We start from the raw sequence: 22,570 nt of genomic DNA, 5'->3' as shown, positions 1-22,570 counted from the left end.
CTACAGGCTAAACCAGCAGCAGCTCCACTGATCATGGTCAACAAGACCTTAAACTACTGGGATCCTGATTTTGAGGATGATGTCATCAACATTAACGTTGGGGGTCTGCGAAGAAGGCTCAGCTCCAGTGCTCTTTCTAAATTCCCCAACACCCGGCTGGGGCGTTTGCTGTCCTGCGACTCGGAGGAGTCCATCCTGCAGCTCTGTGATGACTATGATGTAAGCGCCAGGGAGTTCTACTTTGATAGAAACCCAGGCTTCTTCCTATACGTGCTGCACTTCTACCAGACCGGGAAGCTGCATGTCATGGAGGAGCTGTGCGTCTTCTCCTTCTGCCAGGAAATAGAGTACTGGGGCATCAACGAGTTCTTCCTGGACTCCTGCTGCAGCTACCGCTACCACGAGCGTAAGCTGGAGAGCCGGCACTACAACTGGGACGAGGAGAGCGAGGTCAGCAGCGTGGACACATCCCCCGACGAGATCTCGGACTTCAACCACGACCTGCTCCGCTACAGCACCCTGCGCTGTGGCAACCTGCGCAAGCGCCTCTGGCTTACCATGGAGAACCCAGGCTACTCCATCCCCAGCAAACTCTTCAGCTTTGTGTCCATCAGCGTGGTGCTTGTTTCCATAGCCACCATGTGCATCCACAGCATACCCGAGTACCAGGTACTGGACGCGGATGACCACTTGCTAGACGACCCCGTCCTGCACAACCTGGAGTATTTCTGCATTGCCTGGTTCACCTTTGAAGTGTCCTCCCGCCTGCTCCTTGCACCCAACCTGAAGAAGTTCTTCACGCACCCGCTGAACTTGATTGACATTGTCTCAGTGCTGCCTTTTTACATCACCCTCTTGGTGGATGTGACAGTGGGCAGTGAGTCAGAGCTGGGGAACCTGGGCAAGGTGGTTCAGGTGTTCCGGCTCATGAGGATATTCCGGGTGCTGAAGCTGGCTCGGCATTCAACTGGACTGAGGTCACTAGGGGCCACCTTGAAGGTAAACGCCACTCTATGTCCTTATCTATCGCTGTGGTGTTTAGGTGTGAAAGATATGTCTGGTATTGCAATAAGGTGTAGCTGGTAGAGGTATCTACAGTACTTCCACTGGGGTCCCAGCTCATGGAAGCTGGAAGGTTCCTGAGGGTAATGTCTCAAATCTTGCAGTATACTAAAAAAATCTGGCATGCTAGGCACTGTGTGCTCCCCTTAAAATGCCTGTAGCACTTTACATCCACACACACTGCTCCCAAAGGTACACAGGCATTCACACTTGGATTTGTAGACATGCTTCAAGGAAAGCTAATGGCCATGTGATACTCCACTATGCCAGTCTCTGCCAATAAAGTACCAGAGTGGTCAGAAAGCACAGGTGTAATGGAGCCAGTGGTGTGACTAGTTCCTGGCTTCATCTGGCCTGTGTGTTCTACGAGCCACACGTGCCAAGCTAGCCAGAAGCCACTTAATGTTCTAATAATATGGCACACAACGTGGAGCTCAGCTGTGTGATCTACTCCCAAAACCCAGCTGCTTCAGCTTCATTCTACTTCTGTCTCTGGCATGGCTGAGGGGGGGCCTTCCTAGGAGCATGCTGCCAGCTCGCCTGAGGCCAACGCTCAAGCACTGGCGTCTCTCCCTCTAGGGAGATGAGGAGATCCTGGGCCAGGTCAGCTCAGTCGCTCGCAATGCTCTAGTGGTCTGAGTGATTGGCTGAGGTGGGCTTTGCTTGGAGTGGCAAGCAGGTGCCAAGAGAAGGCCAAAAGACTGAAGGTACATCCAGTATAACAGGGCCTGGGACACAACAAGAGGCCCAGATCAAGGCAGAAAACGTAGTTTTTTGACAAAGAGCTGGACTGAATTCTGGGCACTTTCCCTTCTACACAGTCTGTAGTCTCTCAGGCTGCAATTCTGAGGGCTGAGCTGGAGAACGCTAGCACCCTGTCCTGAGCAGGCCAGTGGGACACAGGTCCAGACAGGGAGATGCTTGAGACACTGGCAGGATCTCTTTGAGCGGACCAGGATTCAGACACAGCAGAAGAGACAGCAGTTAAACAAGTCTGGCAGGAAGAGGAGTCTGCAGACTAGGGGCCCTCTACAGAAGGTATTTAACTCTTTACTGTTCAATGAACTGATGGGGGCTGAGGAAGAGTTTTCGGAGGTCATTACAAACCCTGCTATTAGTGTCCGTATTAGGACCCTCACGAGGCTGAAATCTCCATCCCTAACCCAGTCTCCACTGGCCTCTTGGCCATACCAGTTCCCCCCTGCCATTCTCCATTCACCACCACATAAATAGCAGCTGCTGAGGCCTGGCCCAGCCCAGCCCAGTCAGTTCAATCCTGCTGTAATTCCTCAAGGTCAGCTCCCCAGTTGCCTCAGGCTCCCAAGCATTGCTGCAATACAAACAATTAATCATAATAATAGCAATCATGTGTCGTCTAAACAGTAGAGACTCTTACTGTAAAAAATTCCATATTGGGCACTGTGGCCAAAACCTCTCCTTTGAATTCCATCAGCCCACATGCCAGACAGAGGCACCTAAATACCATGCAGCTGTTCTCTTTACTTGCAGACGCACTTCATTGTCTTTCTAGTTACTGTTCAGAGAAACAGTCCTACTCCCCTTTTGCCAGCAAAATGATATACATCTAAACTACCACATCCCAGGAGAGTTAGGGGAATAACTATACTGCCCGCCCCACCTACTGTCGGACAGCAAATACATCTTTAGAAAGCTAATGGAGATACCAATTAATCTCAGCCTGTATTTTTCTCCAGGCCTTGGCAGCTATGTCCAAAAAAAAAAATTCATAAAGATTCCTTGCTATCAAAGTGTGAGGCTATGCATATTTGCTTCCACTCCCACAGAAAAACACATACAGATGATCCTCCTATATCCTCATCCATGTGAATAGTTCACCAGTGCAAATTTATCAGACTTCCCCCTTGTTTTCTCTCATTCCCTCTTGATGGGCCCCTCTGCAAAGAGTTGTTTTCAAAAGTCTGGTCACCATTATTAGTCATACAAAATTACCATCCCATGCCCCCCATATTAACTTGTCAGTACCACATACCCTTATTTTCCTAAGTGTCTGTTAATTTCTATTGTATGCCCTTTATCTCTAGCCAAGGAGACAGTCAATACCTTCCAAGAAGGTATTAGAATTCAAAACTGAACTGAAATTGTCACCTAGCATGTTTATACAGCACCTGGTCCATGAGTTGGACTCATAGACCCACCCCTGCAATACAAATAATAAATCCTGGAATTCCTAGGAATAGATGGGGTATCACTGTGGCTTTTAACCCTTTTCATTTCTTATTTTTCAGTATTGTGGTCACTCCAGCACAGCATACACACCAAAACCAGCCTGGGGTCAGGAGGACTGGATTGACAGTGGTGGAATGGCTGCGAAACCTGAGAAACTGGGAAGACTAATTCTTGGACATGCACAGAGACAAAAATAGTTAGTGCTAGGGTCCCAGGGACCTATATTATGATCCCCATATGTGGTTCTGCAGTGTATGGTCGAGAGGCCCACTACCCAGACCAGCACACTTGAAAAGTGGTGTGATTTAAAATCACAAACATGTTTAAAGGCCTGAAACACAACACATGTCTTAAGGCCCATGTTTTCAAGTGGTTTTTAAGATTGCTGTTTCTAAAGTCATAGCTGTTCTTACTTAAGTAGATAAAACAATTCCATTTCTTTCTGAAAACCTGTCTCAAAAGTGAGCATTTAGCTGAGGAATCTGGCAAAGGATGGCTACAAACATAATGTAAAATTGTTACTTTCTTGGTTGCAGAATTCCAATAAAGCTGTAGATGTGGGAAAGGCTCCCTGAACTCTTTCAGTATTGCAGCTAAGTGTGAATGACAGCACAACAGAGCGGGGACTGACAGGCTCATTGTATGTTATGGAGGGGGTAAAGCCTGGGGAACTAGGATTTTCCTGTGCTTTGATTCAGCCTGAGCCACTGATTCGCTGAGCAAGTCTCTTGATCTACTTGTGATCCCATCGAGTTCAGCTGTAACATTTGGGAGAGATTGAAATCTCACTGAAAACACCAAACTGCTGTGTCAGATTTTAAGTCTTTTTTTGCTGGGCAAATAAATTACAAAGTATTGTTAACATTAACTTCCTCCCTTCTGCAAGAGCACACAGCATCAGAGGAATGAAAGCCCATTGACATAAGAGGGAAATAGGGAGTTGGTATCCTCTTTGGCAAGTGGACTGATTAGCATTAGTGCCACAGAGACATGAGTGGTGAGATTTCTGCTGTTTGTTATTGTAAAGAAACTCTGGATGTTCATCAAATCACCTGGGGCCTGATCCAAAACCCATTAAAGTAATGAGCCTTCCTATTGCCTTCTGTGGTCTTTGGATCCAGCTCTTGGTTCTGACAAAGCCTCTCCAGGGGACAAAGGCCCATGGGAAGGAGGATTTGCTACAAGCCAGCGCCACTTCACCCCAACCTCATTGTCTGCTCCTAGCTATTGTACTTTATTCTGTCCCGCCAGCCTCTTTTATTTTTATTGACTTTCTGAACAATTGGCCCTGGCATTCCATGCTGCGAAGAGGCTGCCTGCATGAAATTGACTTCCACAAGATGCTGCCAGCGAGGCAGCAGTGGCAGCAAACATCGGAGAACCTCTCTGCTCTAATTAGCCCCTTTCAGGGTTGGAAGGCCAATTTGTGATACTGGATGCAGCTATCATGCAATACAGGGGAGGTGCTGTATCTCATTGAAAGTCAGTGGTAGTGCCTAACCCAGGCGCTTTTTAAAATCCCAGGTAGGCATCTATCTGTATCTTTAAATCCTAAATACCCTGGACAAGTCACTTAGGGCTAGGTTTACAAAAGTCACACAGGAAGCCTACAGCTAAGCCAGGAAGTGCATCCAAGTCTCCTGAGTCTCAGTCCAGTGCTCTATCCAGGAGAACCTCCTTCCTCCCCTTAATTCTCACTTGTGCCTGGGCGGGACCGTGATTCCAGAGTCTTACGCCACATGGGCACAATAGAATATGCCAAGGAGTGACTTCCAGTCTTCACACTGCAGTCCCTTTTGTTTATTCATTTGTATCATCACCCTAATGTCCTAAGATGGAAGCTGAGCTTGATTTGATTTTCCTTTATTGCATTAGAGAAAATATCTTGTGTGCTCTTTTGAAAAAGCACTACCCTGACTCACATGAAGGCCAGTTATGGGCAAACCTCTCTGGCTTTAGGGCTCCAATTTCATCAGAGCCAGTAGTTTAGCTCCAGTAGTTGCATAGTAGGGAGTCTTCTAAAGCAGCTGGTATTGGGGTGATTATAGTAATTTCTTCCAAACCAACCATCTCTCCTGCACAGTCACTTACTAGAAGCAGCTGTGTTCTTATGGAGTTACCAAGGAGCAATGCATTTTGAAAACAAATGACTGTGCGCAGGCAGCTGCCAATTTCCGAACATGACAATCTCGGATTCCTCAAGCCCCTGTGTTCTAGTCCTGGCCGCGGTTTGTAAAACTGAAATGTCTGAGTTACAGAATCACTCAACTCCTACTTTTGTTGCCCTCCAGTAACTCCCAGTAGCTAAACAATACTCTTTAAAAATGTATAAACAATTTTTCTCTTATTGCTGCCAGGCTAGGGCTGTTGAAGGTGCTGCTATGCTCTGGCCTGGAGCAAATGTTTTATAGCCAGTTGGTAAGTCCCTGAAAGTCAGGGGCTGCATTGCACACTCTGACCTAGCTTTCCCCACAGGATGTCACGTTGGCATCCACAGCTGCAGGTGATGGTAGAGGAAGATTAGCTTGTTCCTCCTTGGAATTCTTGTCAGGAGCTGTGCAGTTTCTGATCGCACTCTAAGCAAAGCCTTGTTTGTACCCTGTTGTGGAATCAGCCTCCTTATTCTCTCATCTGGACCATGGACGTTCTTTTCCCAAGTCGCTTGCTCTTCTATGTTCTTTGGGAGGATCTGTATCTGTAAACACTGTTTAATGGCTAAATAGCACAGTCCAGTAAAACGTGTGTAAACACACACACCAGCTGCTGGACACCTGAACATCCACATTCTGATTTCCTTCCTCCAACGGGTGAAAAGCAAGTTGGCAGGTGCCACATCACTGCACGCACACACACAAAAACTCTGCTAAGTACAGTCACTAGTTACAATCAGAAAGCTACTGAACTGCACCAGGAACCCTCCCATCTGAGGCATTGGGCACTCTGACTAGTATCAGGTAAGTATACCTCTTAACTCAGCTAGTTCTTAATCGCTTAATGTTTAGCTCTAGGTTGGCTGGTTTTTCTTTTTCACAGTCTGCACTGATTCATGCTGGTTTTGTCCATCTCTGTGGGTATGTCTTCACTGCAGAGCTAGCTCAGGCTCTTACCCAGGTGTTGCCCATAACCATCCTCCCATCCACACACACACACACCCCTCTCACCTGAGTTTAGTGCTTTCAACCAAGGCAAGCTGGCCTGGCTGGGGGTTTGGGTTACAGCCCAGGTTCCACTTTCAGGCTGGTAACCTACCCACTTTGCACTGAGAACGTAGGCTGACTCATGTGAGTGCTGATAATCCTCCAGTGCCTTCCCACAATTCCCTCTGTGCGCCCAGAAGGACAGAAAAGTTCTCCCACTATTCACTGGGAAAGGATCAGAGCAGCTCAGCTTACTACAGCACAAAGAATCATGGGATATGTCCCCAAGTGTCCTAGCAACACATAATGCGGGTGGTGTGGTACAGCTACAGTGCAGATGCAGTAACTCAGGTAGGTCTTTGCAGTGTGGCTGCTCACATCAGGCCCAGGCTAACTTGGGCGCTCAGACCCAGTTGCCAATCACCTGAGTGAACTCTGCAGAGAGAACACCCTAAGTTTTAGCCTCACATTTTGAACACGTGGTGTTATGAGCAGCACTTTCTCCATAGGCAGAGTTTGACTTCTACACTAGGGTGGGGGCAGCTCCAGTCAGGTCAATGAGGCCACCCATGAGGAGGAAAATTCTGTGCCTGCCCAAGGCTTGCAGTTCGGGGGGGGCAATGCCCCTCACTCCTCCAAACTATGCCCATGACCTTATCTATAAAACGAACACACACAAATAATTTGTGATGCATTTAGGACTGCTGCACTCAGAACATGGCCCTGGGTTTTGTCATCTGGATATTCACCTGCACACACATCTCTGTACTGTCCCACATTGAAAACATGTCCCTTTTAGCAGTTGGGTGAATTTATATAAGGTAAGAAAACCAAGTGAAATTGCTTCCTTTTTGCTGAATTGTCCTTGCTATACTGACTGGCTTAGCTCCTTTTCTCAGGGCTAGAAGACAGAGTGGTTGCCATCTGCCCTGCATGCACAACTCCCAAGGTGAAATCTTGGCCCTGTTGAAGTCAATGACAAAACTCTCATCAACTTTAATAGGGTCAGGATTTTTTCCCCCAGTTTCATTTGATTTTGGAGGTCTTCACTTACTATCCTTTCTGCTTCCAGAATGTCTTCCCTTTCTGACCTGAGCCTTTTGAGTTGTAGTTGTTTTTACACATTCCCAGCAGATGGACAAACCACTTCAGAAGCCATAATTGGCTCAAATTGCCAAGCAAAGAAAATCCAGTCCTATGAAGGATCAACCATCTTGGATTAATCCTCCTTTAGTCTTTGGCATTTCCATCCTATAGGAAATTCCATTATTTTAACATTTGTTTTTGTCCCAAATCAATCTGTTGACTTTCAATCCTGAAATGTTTTGTGGAATGGAAAATTCTGAAATTCAGATACGTCAAAATGTTTTGGTGTTGTCTTGATTTGACATTAATCTGTGTCACTCTGAGCTGTCATGGTACCTCATGGGAGTTGTAGGTTGGGTAACTCTTGTCCCCATGGTCCTCTATAGGCCCAGCTACCTGTCCAGACTACATCTCCCATGATACAGTGTGGTTAGGTACAACTCATGATGTCCTGCAGCAGTCCAACCAGAGGAGATGACAGTGCACCATGGGAGATGTAGTCAAACCTTGGCCTACTGAGGAGAATGGGGGCCATGAGGCACTGCAGTAGCCCAAGCACATGTAGATCAATGTAGAACTGACCAAACATTCCAGTTTGGCTTGACCAACCAAAGTGTATCGATTCAGGTCAACCTGATGCACAACAAAATTCTTCATTTTGATTTTTGTAATGGAAAGTTGCATTTTTTTGGCCAGACATCCCATGGAACATTTTAGTTTTGTGGAAAAGGCATCTTCTGTTTAAAAAACCAAAAAATTCAAAAATGTTGACAGAAAAATCCTGATCAGTGCTTGCCATCACTAACCCATCTGCCCTTGTGGTCACCCTCCTGGCCTCTCCTATCCCCCATCATTAGGGCCCTACCAAATTCAGAGTAATGAAAAATGCATCATAGACCATGAAATCCGGTCTTTTGTGTGCTTTTACCCTATAGCAGTGGTTCTCAAACTTTAGTAACCCGAGGACCCCCATTTTGATTTTAAAATTTGCCACAGACCTCCAAGCCCCCTACTCAGCCCCAGGCCCTGGCCCCACTCCACCCCTTCTCCCAAGGCCCCTGCCCCACCCCACCTCTTCCCCCCCGCTCCACCCTGCCTCTCCTCTACGCTGTCTCTTTATGCCACCTCCCTTGAGTGCACCCTTTCCCCCTAATGCCTCCCAGCGCCTCCTGCACGCTGGGGAACAGCTGTTCCCCAGCACTGGGAGAGAGGGGGAAGAGTTGATCAGTGGGGCCGGTGGCCCCAGATATGATTCCACCCGTTCCTCCCCCTCCCTCCCAAGGCCTCCTGCGCTCTGTGGAACAGCCGTTCCCCAGCACTGGGAGAGAGGGGGAAGAGTTGATCAGTGGGGCCGGTGGCCCCAGATATGATTCCACCCGTTCCTCCCCCTCCCTCCCAAGGCCTCCTGCGCTCTGTGGAACAGCCGTTCCCAAGCGTGCAGGGGGAGGAGTTGAGGGGGAGGGCCCGTGGACCCCCTGGAGTACCCTCGCAGACCCCAGTTTGAGGAGTGCTGCCCTATACTATACAGATTTCTTGTGGGAGACCAACGTTTCTCAAATTGGGGAGTTCCAGGGGGCGGTCACGGTATTGCCACCCTTACTTCTGTGCTGACATCAGAGCTGGGCAGTCAAAGCGGCTGCCGGCCTGGTGCCCAGCTCTGAAGGCAGCACCCCACCAGTAGCAGTGCAGAAGTAAGGGTGGCAATACCAGACCAGACCATGCCACCCTTACTTCTGCGCTGCTGCCTTCAGAGCTGGGCGGCTGGGGAGTGGCGGCTGCTGACCGAGGGCCCTGCTTTGCAGACAGCAGCACAGAAGTAAGGGTGGCCATACCATACCATACCATACCATGCCATGCCAGCCTTCCTTCTGTGGTGCTGCTGATAGCGGCTCTGCCTTCAGAGCTCCTGGCCAGCAGCTGCCGCTCTCCAGCTGCTCAGCTCTGAAGGCAGTGCTGCCGCCAGCAGCAGCCCAGAAATAAGGGTAGCCGTACCGCAAACCCACCTATAATAACCTTAAAAAGAAAAGGGGGACTGGTGGCACCTTAGAGACCAACCAGTTTATTTGAGCATGAGCTTACATGGGCTACAGCTCATGCTCAAATAAATCTGTTGGTCTCTAAGGTGTCACAAGTCCTCCTTTTCTTTTTGCGGATACAAACTAACATGGCTGCTACTCTGAAACCTATAATAAGCTTGTGACCCCACCACAACTCCTTTTTGGGTCAGGACCCCTACTATTACAACACTGAAATTTCAAATTTAAATAGCTGAAATCATGAAATTTGATTTTTAAAATCCTATGACCATGAAATTGATCAAAATGGACTGTGAATTTGCTAGGGCCCTACCCATCATCATTGATCCATCCTCCTTCAGTTACACACTGGTGCTCTCTTGCTAACCTAAGTGTTCAGGCAAACAACAGCTGCTGAATGCTATCCTTACAGATGGTACAGAGATTGACTTGGTCAGCTACACTGGGAAGTTACTGTTGTGTTAGTTTTTCCCCATGTCTAAGCTGCTGGGGCTATCCCGGTAACACATAGGACGGGAACGGAACTGCTTAATCATTAAGTCCAGCCCTCTTCTATCACAGGTAGCCCTGTCATATAATCATGTTCATAAATTGCTCAAGCATTAGCAGTGAGCTCTTGAGTCTTACATGACCAGTGCATGTTTTCAAGGTTGCTGAAAAGAGTTATTCTCTACTGCCATGCACAAAGACCTGTTAACAGTAAGGCCCAGCAGAGGCAGCTGTGTAATTCCCAGCACAGCACCTGATATTTAACACCAGGGCCTCCTCTTTCTTCAGCCCCCTTTCAGATGCTGGATATAGGTTCTATCATGTGTACAGCACCATAGGTTAGCATGATGGTTGCTGCTTTCTTCCCTTTATTTATACCCTCAGGACTCAGTCCTGTTCCCAGGGCATGGATGCACATCATGAGCCCCTTGTAAGATCAGATGCTGCATGTTTGTACTGTGCAGGCCCTGGGGTGCAGTGAGGTGCATGACCTGGTTATTGGAGAGCATGATCAGGCTCTAGATGGAGTTGGTCAGTTGTTACTGCAGAACAGGAGCATTGGTCATTTACTCTAATTCAGTGGGGGGCAACTGCAGTTGCAAGGTGTTTCCAAAAAAGCTGCACAGAGTTAAGGTGACAGCTACATTAAGGAGGTGCCTGGTGTATTTTGTAACTTAAGAAGCAAGTCTGGTTGCTGTACATAGACACCTGCAATAATGCATGTTGGGGCCCTTTGCTTTCTGGTATCTTGCTTCTCTGTGCTCCAGATCAGAAGGAAACACATTTAAAAACTCAGTTGTGTAAAAGCCATTTCCTCCTGTGCTTACCCTCTGAGGAGTGAGATTAGGGTCCTGGGATTCTGCTGCAGCTGATGATACCTGCCTACAATGCTGTATTTTAGCTCTGAGTGAGAAACACAACACCCTGTGGGCATGAACATTGGTTTTAACAGATCAGAAGCCTTCCTGAGCATGGACAGGGGGAAGTCTCACACTTCCCCAGTCCCCAGCTGGTGTTTCTGCACTGTTGCCTTATCATTGATTTTCTGATTTAAAAAGTCAGAGCATAAAAGGATCCATTTGAATGAGCAGTTCTGTTGTGCACACATGTGATACTGACACACACACGAGTGATGCCATCACCTTTAAGTATCTGGGGTGGTGAAGTGGCACGGATTCCTCAGCACTGCATGGAAACCCATGGAGAAGTCAGGCTTCTTTTCCTGTGTCAGCAGGCAGAATCGGGGGTAGGGGCTGTTGTCTCACTGGTGGCGGTCCATCCAGTCCTTGCCAGTTCTGTGTTAGGTCAGTATTCGATACACACTCTTCTCCGTGACAACAGTAGAGCGGGCATCGCCTCTTCTTGGGTTTGGAGACCTGAGCAAGGCAGAGCCAGTGTGCAGGTTGGATCACAGAAACCCCCTTGGGAACTGCCAACTGATGGGCCGAGACTACTTCTGCCCCGGCGGCTTGGGACTTCAGTGCCCTGCCTAGTTTGAGCCAGACCCGCTAGCCTGGTGCAAACCCAGGCCCAGGTCTGAACCACATCCCACAAACTGCAAGCTTAATTAAAAGCAGCTTAAGAAGCGTTCCTGTCTTTAACACTGATGCCCGACTGCCAACGGGGTTCAAACCCCAAATAAATCCATTTTATGATGAGGGGGAGGGGAGGGGAATTTCTTCTGTTTTAGCTACTATCTAGTGCTTTACTGGGGAGGGGGGTGTCAACTTCGCAGGACGAGGAGCGTCCTGTGAGAGCCTCCCATTAGGAGAGATTCTGTTCTTGTGCTTAAGGCATCAAAGAGAGTCAAGCAGGGGTGCAGGAACAATTTGTGTCGTGGGGGTGCCAAGAGCCATTGAACCAAACTGTAAACCCTGTCTATAATGGAAACCACTTCAAGCCACCCCTAGTTCCAGCATCTATGAAGTCAAGTGGCAGTTTTGCTTACTTCCAGGGACATCTGGACAGACTAGGATTCTCGGACTTCTTTCTGGCTGGTTTCAGGCCCCGGAACAGCTTGGAGATGACGTTTGTCCGTGTGATGGATGGTCTCATTTGAGTGATGGATGGGAGACAGTTTTCCATACTGATAATGCCAGGTCTTTTGAGACCATTGATCGCTAGCCAACGTTGAGCTGCCTGTGTGGAGTCTGAGTAGCTGGGGGTGGATGGTGCTGTGCTGTGGCTGTGCGCGCTGCTCTATGGATAAACCGACTCCGGGGCTGTCAGCTCAGCACCTTTCACTGACACTAACATAGGAAAGAGCAATACTGAATAAGACTGAGGGAGAGTGACTCCCAGCCTGAGAGGGGCTTGGAAAATTGGGGACTGTGTTTGCGTCAGGGGAGCAGGAAGAGAAGAAAAGCGAATGGAGATTAATCTCATTTTGTTTAATATCATTCTGCTGAAAGGTGTTCATAGATGCCATTCAGCAGGTCTCTGATCTATAAACTGTTACAGACCTGGTTAAAGCCTAAGCATCCTTCATTCAGGCAAAATGGAAGGAGCAATTAAATACTTCTTTATGTTGTGATAACTGAAACAATAGGAGGCTACTGTCCAAAGCACTGGGACACGCTGCAAAGCTTGAATAGGGCTAAGGCCATGTCTACATTACAGGTGCTGCAGCAGCACATGTATGGTACTGTAGCGCCATAGCATAGTAGACACTTCCTGAAGCGACAAAGGGGTTTTCCCATTGCTGTAGGTAATCCACCTCTGCAAGCAGCAGTAGCTAGGAAGACGGAAGAATTCTTCCATCGACCTAGCTGTGTCTATATGAGGAGTTAGGTCACCATAGCAACAGCTCTCTGTTGTGAATTTTTCACACCCGTGAGCATCGTAGCTATGTCAAGCTAACTTTTAACTGTAGACCAAGCGTAAGCCATGTGGTCTGAGGGATTACCCTAGGATTGGTTGCACATGCAGGGGTTCAGGGATTGATAGGCGTGAGAGAGAAAGCCAGCAGAGAAAGCAAGGTTTCCAGTGTTTAATTACCACATTGTTAATAATTTGCACCTTATTTCCAAGCTGAATTTGCCTATCTTCAACTTCCAGCCATTGGATCATGTTATACCTTTGCTAGACTGAAGAGCCCATTATCAAATATTTGTTCCCATGTAGGCACTTATAGATTGTAATCAAGTCACCCCTTGACCGTCTCTTTGTTAAACTAAATAGATTGAGCTCCTTGCGTTTATCACTATAAAGCAGATTTTCTAATCCTTTAATCATTCTCATGACTCTTCTCTGAACCCTCTCCAATTTTTCAACTTCCTGTTTGAATTGTGGACATTAGAACTGGACACAATATTCACAGAGCCAAATACAGAGGTAAAGTTACCCAGATTATCCTGTTTACCTTTTTAAAAATATTGGCACACCATTAGCTTTCTTCCAGATTTCTGGAACTTCCCCAGTATTCCAAGACTTATTGAAAATCAACATTAATGGTCCAGTGAACTCCTCAGCCATCTTATTTAAAACTGTGAGATGTAAATTATCTGGGTCTGCTGATTTACAAGGGATTAACTTTAGGAGGATGTTAAAACAGCAGCTACTGAGTGGAATGGAAAGAGTTATCATATGATATGACGACATCATTTGGTTCCCCGCCCCCCAGAGAAATATTTAGTGAACACTTCTGCCTTTTCTGCATTATTAGTGATAATTCTATCGTTTCCATCTCGTATTGGATCAGTACCATTGTTAGGATTCTTTTTGTTCCTAATATACTTGGAAAAAAATCATTGTCCTTAACTCTGCTGGCCATAGAGTTCTCCTGGTTAGGAAAATGCTTTATTTCTGTTCAGTGAAACCTATTTCCAATCGACTTAAGCTAAACCAAACTAAACCACTCTTACACTGAAATGAATGTCCCACATGGCCTTTGGTACAGGTTTAATTATCAGTTTAAATTCACACCTTAAGTGATACCAATGTGACTACCTTGTGTAAACAAGCCCAGTAGAAAACATCCCATCTTTAAAGATTTCCATCTTTTTCCTGTCCTGCCTTGATCTACCAAGACTCAGGAAAGGACTCCAGATCAGTGCAAGGTAACTATCCCTGGGGGCTGGTAAGTGACACTAGATGACATGCTTCTGTCAAAAGCAGCCTGCCCATGTTTAAGGAAGGAGGTTGTTAAAAGGAAGAAGCTGTCACTCTGCCTGTCAGCTCCCCTTGGGATCATACAGCAAACATTGCCAGGTGAATAGAAATAAATCTCCACCAAAAGCCTGAGCTTATTCAAAAGGTTTGAAGATGTTATCAGCCTCAGTTAGAGGAGCAAAGTGGGTTCATCAATTCAGTCAGTACAGCTCTCATTAGCCATTTCTCCAACACCCAGTAGGATGGGGGCTTTCTAAAGTAAACAGCCCTTCCCTTGCTAGGTGCAGTCCCCCTCACTCCTATTCCTTCCCAAGAACACAAGGCTTCCTCTCCTGCCAACAACACAAGAAAATTATTTCAGTGGGGGAGAAACTTCCCATTAGAAGATATCCAGAGTCCTGCCAAAATAAAAGGAGAATGTGTCCAAGTGTAATTAGAGGAGACCATATTAGCAGGGGTGATGGGGGAAGGGGTGGGAAGCCTCTCTATTTAGAAGCTTTTCTGGGAAGGATATTTTTCCTCTCCTCCCCAAAGGCCGAGGAGTAGAAGCTGAAAGTAATGTAATGATTGCTATAAAAAGGTTAGAGTACAGTATTGATTCAGGAGGCTGCGTCCCATTAGCTCCAGGTGTAAATTACATACATATCCAGAGAGTTTATTTCCTGTAACCCTTTCTCTGCTGCATTGACCTCTGGATTCTTGTGCCTTGATTAGTTCCTCCTGTAACAGCCTCCCCTCACTACCCTCTGTCTCCATGTTGTGTAAGATGAGATCTGTATCTCTGAGCTGTCCGCACTGTTCTGTGTTTTGACTTCCATGTGCTGTCGCTGTGCTACTGTCCCTCCCGATTTGTCACTTAGTCGCTGCCTATAAATAGCAGGCTGCCCGATAGCTCTCATTCAGCCCACGTGACTCTGTATTCCTCCCCTCTGATGAATTGCGCCCGCTGTTTCCCACCTGACATGTGACAGCACGACATGCAGTGGTGACATTGACGGATTGACACACTACGGACCTGGCCTGTTGGCATGACAGCAGCTCAGAGTGGTTGGTGCGTGTGCAAGGCGCCCCGCCCACAGCAGCCTTTCTTGAGACGTGCACGTGGCAATTGCCGAGCAGAAGAGTCCTTGTCCTCGGCTCTTCTTTGCCCGAATGTGGCAGCAGTGCCAGGAGCACTGCCAAACCGTGCTGATGAAACCAAACTCTCAGCCCGCGGAATTAACAGGGCTCCAGCCTTGAACTTGACCACCCCTTGTGCTTCCCACAGCAGAGGCAGCGACCCCAGGCCACAGTGGACCCGGGTTTGACTGTAAGTTATCAGCTTCCAGCCATCCCTCACTTTAAACTCCAGTGGAGCGCCAAGTCCAGGGGAGTGGTCGATACCCATCACCTCTAAAAATCCAGCCATGTACATTGAAGGCCTAAAGCTGCATTTGGGAGCCTAATTTTAGACCCCCAGGTTTGAAAATGCCGGTCAGTGTTATCTGTGCTAAAGAAGTGAAGCCTTCAGCATTTAAACCTCCTGTGGCCTTCATTCGCAGCCTACGTCCCACCTCTAAGCCTCAGGGGGCAGAGGAGTCTGGAAGCACCGATAGGCTTGGCAGTGGTATGGGGTGGACCGTACGGCTGGACTGAGTGGGTCAGGGGGCAGGACTGAGCTGCTGGTCGTGGAAAAGAGTCTCTGGGGCTATTCTGATCTCTGCCTGTGCCCCGCCTGCCTTCACCCCCGCAGTTGCACCTGCGCCTCTTTCATCCTCCATCCTCTTTCCAAGCCCATCACAGCTGCCCCGTCCATCTGCAGTTCCTGCTCACGCTGCAGGTTGCAGTGTTGGACCTTTGGAACAGAAGCAGTGAGCAGATGTTTGTGGGGCTCTAGAAAGCACCAAAGTCACAGAGACCCCATTAATCTAATGCAGGGGGCTTGCATCAGTTCTAAACTCAGACACAACTCCCCTCCCCCTGGCCCTCCTAGCTTGGGAGTTCTGTGAAGGCAGAATGCTCTGCTCCCGAGGACAGGGAGCACCCTGCATTGCTCCCCAGCTCCCCAGGAAACTAACTTAGCAATGGTGACACACTGTCGCTAATCTTCTTCTGCCAGAAGGATGGATCCATCCCTCATGGGGTCTGGTGGTATGGAGGGGGTACAAAGAATCATCAGGAGGCTCCCAGACAAGCCTCCCATGAAATGGCAGTGACAAACAATGAGAGAAAACCACACTAGCCTTGCCTGGCTCATGCCCTTCTCTTGAGCTGTACAGCTGCTGGCAGGGCCTTGCTCATTGCCCAGCATCTGGCTCCATGGAGGTGCTTCCTTCCTATTATGAATGCAGGCTTACAAATGGTAAAAGGGAAGAGAATGACAGATATTGATTCACTACTGGGAAATCAATTGTGTCCCTGACAAATGCTACAGATCCCAGACAGGTTCACATCTCAGCTGCATACAAACCAGAGTCTAGTCTAAAGCATCAGTGGACACTCGGGCCATTTGGACTCCAGTAGCTCAGTGCAGAAATTCCATGAGCGCTAGGCAGGAGAGTCACTGGTCCCTCCCTGGTTCACTCCTCCCTCACAGTAACACCACTGGAAATGGCCAGGGCTTTGCTGGTTGATCCTGCAATAGGCAGGAATTGGAATCAGCAGTGCAGCTCGAGTCAGACCTGGAGAGGTGCCCCAGCAGGGCATGGATTTCAGGGAGCTTCAGTTGCCCCCATATGTAGCTCAAACTGGTGCCAGCTCTTGGATAGACGGCAAGTGAACACTCTACCCAGCAGCTGGCTCAAGACTGCCAATTGCAAACAATTAGAATAGCACGAAGCTCCCGCACCCAACAAGTGCAGAATTCTGTCTCCAGCTCGGCTTCCCACATTCCCAAAGAAATGCCTTTTCCCCATATGGTGGGAACCTGAAATCCTCTACTGGAATATTTAAGGTGCCCACACACCAGAGAGAAGGGAGAGAGACTGCTAGTTCTAATTCAGTGGGATGGATTCCCGCCTTCCCGTGTGACACCAAGGCAAAGAGCAAAGTTCCAGGGAAAGAACATGAGACACGAGGCAGGAGAACCAGTCGGAATATTAGAGAACGAGAGGGAGGGATGTCGGAAGCAAGCCTGGTTTGTATTCATGCTCATTAGGTCTTGTTTTCTGGCCCCGTAGACAGCGTCAGGGCCTCTGCTGACTCTCCCTTTGCTTTGCCTTTCAGCACAGCTACAGAGAGGTGGGCATCCTGCTGCTCTACCTAGCGGTGGGAGTCTCCGTGTTCTCTGGAGTGGCCTACACAGCCGAAAAGGAAGAAGACGTTGGTTTCGACACAATCCCTGCCTGCTGGTGGTGGGGGACAGTCAGCATGACAACTGTGGGCTATGGCGACGTGGTGCCAGTGACCGTGGCCGGCAAGCTGGCAGCTTCGGGGTGCATTCTGGGCGGGATCCTGGTGGTGGCTCTGCCCATCACCATCATCTTCAACAAGTTCTCCCACTTCTACCGCAGGCAGAAGGCCCTCGAGGCTGCTGTGCGGAACAGCGACAAGAAGGAGCCCGAGGACTCTGAGAATTATCCCAGCCAGAACCATGACTCAGAGGCTCTGGGGGAAGCCTTCCAGGCAGAAGGCAGAGAGGATTTCCATGACCTGACCAGAGACGCCCTTCCTGCTCACTGACCGTACTGAGGCTAGAGAGTACGGCTCCTCTCTGGCACCTTCTGTCCTGGAGACGCATGGCAGCAAGGATCTGGTTTGTATGGTACTGTCCCTTCTCCCCTCACCGCCTCTCTCACTGGAAGTGAACAGGAGCGGAGACTGCAGACCTGCTCACGCAGTGTATCATTCTTCTGCCAGGATGATGAAGCTACCAGAACTAGAACAAGAGTGACTCTGTGGTGCCCAAGCTATCCAGACGTTCATCTGGCCTCCCTTAGCACTCCACACAATGTTGGACTTCATCCTCTGCCGAGCAAGGGCCATTCAGAGCCAAGGGCTCAAAGCAGTATACCCATCTTGAGTGGGGCAGCACACAGCAGCTGTACCCATTTGGGCACTTCTTGAATTAACCATATTTACTGTATTAATGGCAATGCTGTCAGTGCCCCCAAAAGGACCTATAAGCGGGTGCCAGGAAATTTGGAATTAAACATAATGCACTTAGAAAAGGAAATCAACAGAAGAAACAGGGAGACCTCAATGTATCCAACTAGCCTCCAGGAATGGTTCCCAAAGTCCTTGGTTAGCTAAGGGCAATCATCCTGCAGCCTAATATTCTGCCACTGTCCATCATAATGTTAATGCCAGCCCCTAATCCCCTTCCCTGCCCTCCCCTAGACAAGAAGTGAAATCCAAATTGCAATAGTGTTCACAATGGATAAAGTTGCCAAAGGAGGGGGGTGGAATGCACGGCTTCACAATGTCTTCTCTGCAGCACTGGAGAGTGATGAGTAAGCCCATCTCAGACCTGGCTGGTTGCCTTGTGGGTATACAGTGAGAGCTGATATAAACGCTGGGTCCCATCCTCCTTACAGCTTCAGTCCTGGGAAAAGCCTAAGCTGGTCATATCCTTTCAGTGAATAAAGAGGAAAAATAAGGGTGATAAAGTTAATGGGGCCTAGATACCATGGTGAGGGGCGTACCAGGAAAATAGAGAGAGAGAGTTACATAGGATGTTCTGTTTTACTCCTAGTGCATAGTCGAAGCTGGAATCATCCTCAGTTGCCCTTGGAAGGACCCTCATCTCAGCGCATGCATTTGCCTTCATTAGTGACATGCAGTCATGACACTTGCTGTATTCAGAGCGTCATCCCCCCAAGGAGCAATGTTCTGGAGAGAGGCAGAAGGCTGGGTTTGCCCTGGGCTCTCTGACACCACATGGGAAGTCCTAGGAGAGATCTCAGTAAGGCTGTGAGATGACTTCATGTTTCCCAGCATTTCCCACATGTTCCCCAGCCTGGCACTGAGCCACATAGCATACCTGTGTGCAACTGGCATGGTGTGCATTGGCCAGACAGCCAGCAAACCCACTGCTCACACCAAATCTGCCCCAAGAGATGTGTAGAGAGTGTGTTTGTTGGCAGAGGTTGCCAGTGCTCTGATAGGAAAGCCCCGGAGAGAGCAGCTTTGCAAGAGATTTGACAGATGTAGCAAGAAGAGGCAATGTCATTGCTGTATGCGTGATGCCCTAAAGCAGAGTGATAAACCATGGCCTGTACCTAGACACATGCTCCATGATCCCTATAGGGTTTTTTGCCTTCATTCTCACAGCTTTCTACCTCTGGCGAAATTGCCGAGTACTGGCCATTCGGCTGTGTGCAGTGACTGTCTGCTGCAGGCTAGTTACATAGTGAAACAAAACTCCAATGCCCTGAACTGCTGGACAGGATAGTCTGCTGTGTCTGGATTGTGAAATCTCCACACTTAGTTTTGGTTCCAAATTCAGCCATCTCTCGCTGACCCTCCCCACTGCTCTCCGCTGCCTCCTTGGATGTGCTCCAGTCCTTTCTAACTCTGTTACCCTCCAAGGCTTTTCAAACACCTCCTTGGCCCTTCCAGCACCCACCCCCCTGAAACGCCTCATTCGCATGGTCTTGCTCCACTCCCCGCTCCACACCTGCATACAGAGAGTGGCTAACGTCCATCCCCAGATCTCTGCCGGGATGCGTTTTTGGTTCCAGAGACACATTTTTAGAAAAAAGAAATGGAGAACTTGTGGCACCTTAGAGACTAACCAATCATCTGATGAAGTGAGCTGTAGCTCACGAAAGCTCATGCTCAAATAAATTGGTTAGTCTCTAAGGTGCCACAAGTTCTCCATTTCTTTTTGCGAATACAGACTAACACGGCTGTTACTCTGAAACCTGTCACATTTTTAGAAGCAGCCAAGGCCTTGTTTTGCTCATTCCGATCCCTAACTTTTAGAATGTAAGTTGCCCAGCACGTTCTTGCACCGTCACTGTCCCCCTCCTGAACCCTGCTCACAAGCACAGGTGCTCATCGCTTAACACTCCTGCACCCCCATTCCTTACAGCAGAGTTTATCATTTAGCTTAGCAGAGCAGAGCTGGGAGCTAGCTCCAGAACACAGTGTGCACATCCAATGGGTGATCTGACTGACCCCAGATTAAAACAAGAAACCAATGACTACCATGTGTGGCCTCCGATTTACCAGCTCACTAATGGATAGGAAATTGACGGGGGGGGGATTGCTGGCAGTTCCAGCCCTCAATAAGGCTAAGCCCTAAATGTAGAGGGGGGGAGTAAACCATCCCAGAAACAGTCCTCGTGGGTTAAGGAAGGTTGAGACACGTTGGCAGAAGGAAGAGAGCACATGATGGGGGTGGGGGGAAGTTCAGACACTGGTTGTCTGTGCATTTAGCAGAGTTTCAGGCTCTGCCAGGCTGCACCTTTCACCAGCCACAACATTACTTGAGAAAATGCTAACTTGATTATGCTATTCCAGCCCCGGACTCCCTGCCCCAAGCTCTGCTGATGCCCCTCACTTCTGACCTGTACCCCCCTGCTATTCCATTCCTGGGCTCCAGCATGCAGCGCAACCCATCCTCTGCAATCCTGACCCAGACACACACACCCCATTGCAGTTCTGCAGTGTCCCTGTCCCAGTTGCTTGCACTTCTCAGGGCTGGGGTGTGGTGCCAGGGCAATGAAGACATCAGTTCTCTAGTATCTCCTGAAAACTCATCACTAAGGCTAAGATTTTGTCTCGGGTACTTTTAGTAAAAGTCATGGACAGGTCACGGGCTGTGATATTTTATTGCCCGTGACCTGTCCATGACTTTACTAAAAATAATCGGGGGGCGAGGGGGGCAGGGCTAGGTACAGGGGAGGAATGGAATCCCATAGTGGGGGACTGACAGACCAAGCCCCCTGCCATGGCGGGGGCACAGCCCCGGCTCCAAAGCTGGTCACAACTGCGGGACAGGGGTGTGCGACCCAGCTGCAGCCCTCAGCAGAAGCCGCAGGGCTAGAGCTGCAGGGTCCTGGTTCCAGCCAGCCCCAGTTTTAGGGCAGGGGCGCACAGTCCCAGCTCTGCCTCCTGAAGCCGTAGAAGTCATGGAGGCCCGGTAAAGTCACAGAATCCATGACTGCCGTGACCTCCGTGACTAAATCGTAGCCTTACTCATCACTGATCTCTGCCCTGCCAGCCAGCAGCAAACAGGAATAAACACAGACAGAAGCAATTAAAAACACTCAGGGACACACATTGATCCTTGGTGTAACTCTACTGACTTCAGCAGAGTCACACCAGGCTGGGATTTGGCCTGTTGACTCATGTAAAAGATTTTCCATTCACTCCCACCAACTATAAGGCAAAAGAAATTATTGATAAAACATCTTAAACAGAATTTCCAAAAAAGGATCAATGACTCTCCAACAAGAGATACAGTTCTGACACATCTGATGACATAGGTCAAGACACAGAAAATGCAGCTCGCCATTGGACCAAATGGGAAACCAGCCAGTTACAAACTGGTAAGGGAAGTTCCCTGGATAAACCAAACAAGCCCACTATTAGCTCTCAGAAATAAATGAAAAATCAGAGCTGTGTGAGGGGGCTCATTTTAATCTGACCCCTGGTGAGTTCTCAGTGCCTTTGAAACTTCCACTACTTTGGTTTGTTGTTTTAAGTGTAATGTCCCAGCCAGGATTTATGCACTTGCTTACCTTTGCAGGCTGTGAGTTGCTCCATTGATTTCCTTGGGGTAATTCGCAGTGCATAGAGTTAAGCATGGGCGGGACTGGGGGCCTAACTGTTTGAGTTTGACTAGCTAGGTGTCTTCTGCATAGGGGGAAATCAGGAGCAGAAATAATATAAACTCATGTCAACTGATGGTATATCAGTGCTAACTGCATGTAATGGGGTGTTCACCCCACACCAACCCTAAGGGATTAAAATGGCACAGATAGGTCAAATTAACCCTGCAGGCCACACCTGGTGGAGAGTCAGGCTTGATTGAAAATGACTAATGGCTGATGGGGAGGGGTGACTAAGGTATACAGCTAGGAAGTTTGTAGTAGAAAGGGGCTGTGGTGTGGAAGGTGGTAGTTAACCTATGGGTTAAGGAGGGAAAAGGAAGAAACCTAGAGAGAGAAGCCCTAGGATCCTGGCCCTGAGGGTAGGGTTTACCCAGAAGCATGGAGAAGAAAGCCTGTGGGAGGTGTAGTAGGATGGAGCCCAGGGAAGGAGAATCAAGGTGAAGGATTGTGCAGACCTTGGCTGTAGATTATAGGGTCCCTGGACTAGAACCTAGAGTAGCAACTGGGCCTGGGTTCCCCTACCAGCTGCTGGGAAGTGGCACAGGATTGTGGGAGATATCACCTTGCCAGCTAGTCCGGAGGGACTCTGTTGTCCCTGAAGGGGAGGACTATAGTGACCTGCCCGGAGGGCTGAGTCACGAAGAGGGAGTAACCTGAGTCCAGAGGCCAAGCCTATGGGGTG

The 22,570-nt window shown here is 48.6% G+C and overlaps 1 protein-coding gene across 1 annotated transcript; it reads left to right on the top strand.

The window, feature by feature from the left end:
* The first annotated feature begins 33 nt into the window (after nt 1–33).
* KCNS1 (potassium voltage-gated channel modifier subfamily S member 1) lies at nt 34–17,788 on the top strand. The gene is made up of 2 exons (XM_077832273.1): nt 34–999; nt 17,333–17,788. Exons 1-2 carry the CDS (start codon nt 34–36, stop codon nt 17,786–17,788), a joined length of 1,422 nt encoding a protein of 473 aa, XP_077688399.1.
* Nucleotides 17,789–22,570: the final 4,782 nt, after the last annotated feature.

The sequence above is a fragment of the Eretmochelys imbricata genome, chromosome 13 (genome assembly GCF_965152235.1).
Source record: "Eretmochelys imbricata isolate rEreImb1 chromosome 13, rEreImb1.hap1, whole genome shotgun sequence".
NCBI classification, from domain to species: Eukaryota; Metazoa; Chordata; order Testudines; family Cheloniidae; genus Eretmochelys; species Eretmochelys imbricata.
Note: the sequence above shows the minus strand (reverse complement) of the source record. Positions and strands in the feature narration are given on the sequence as shown.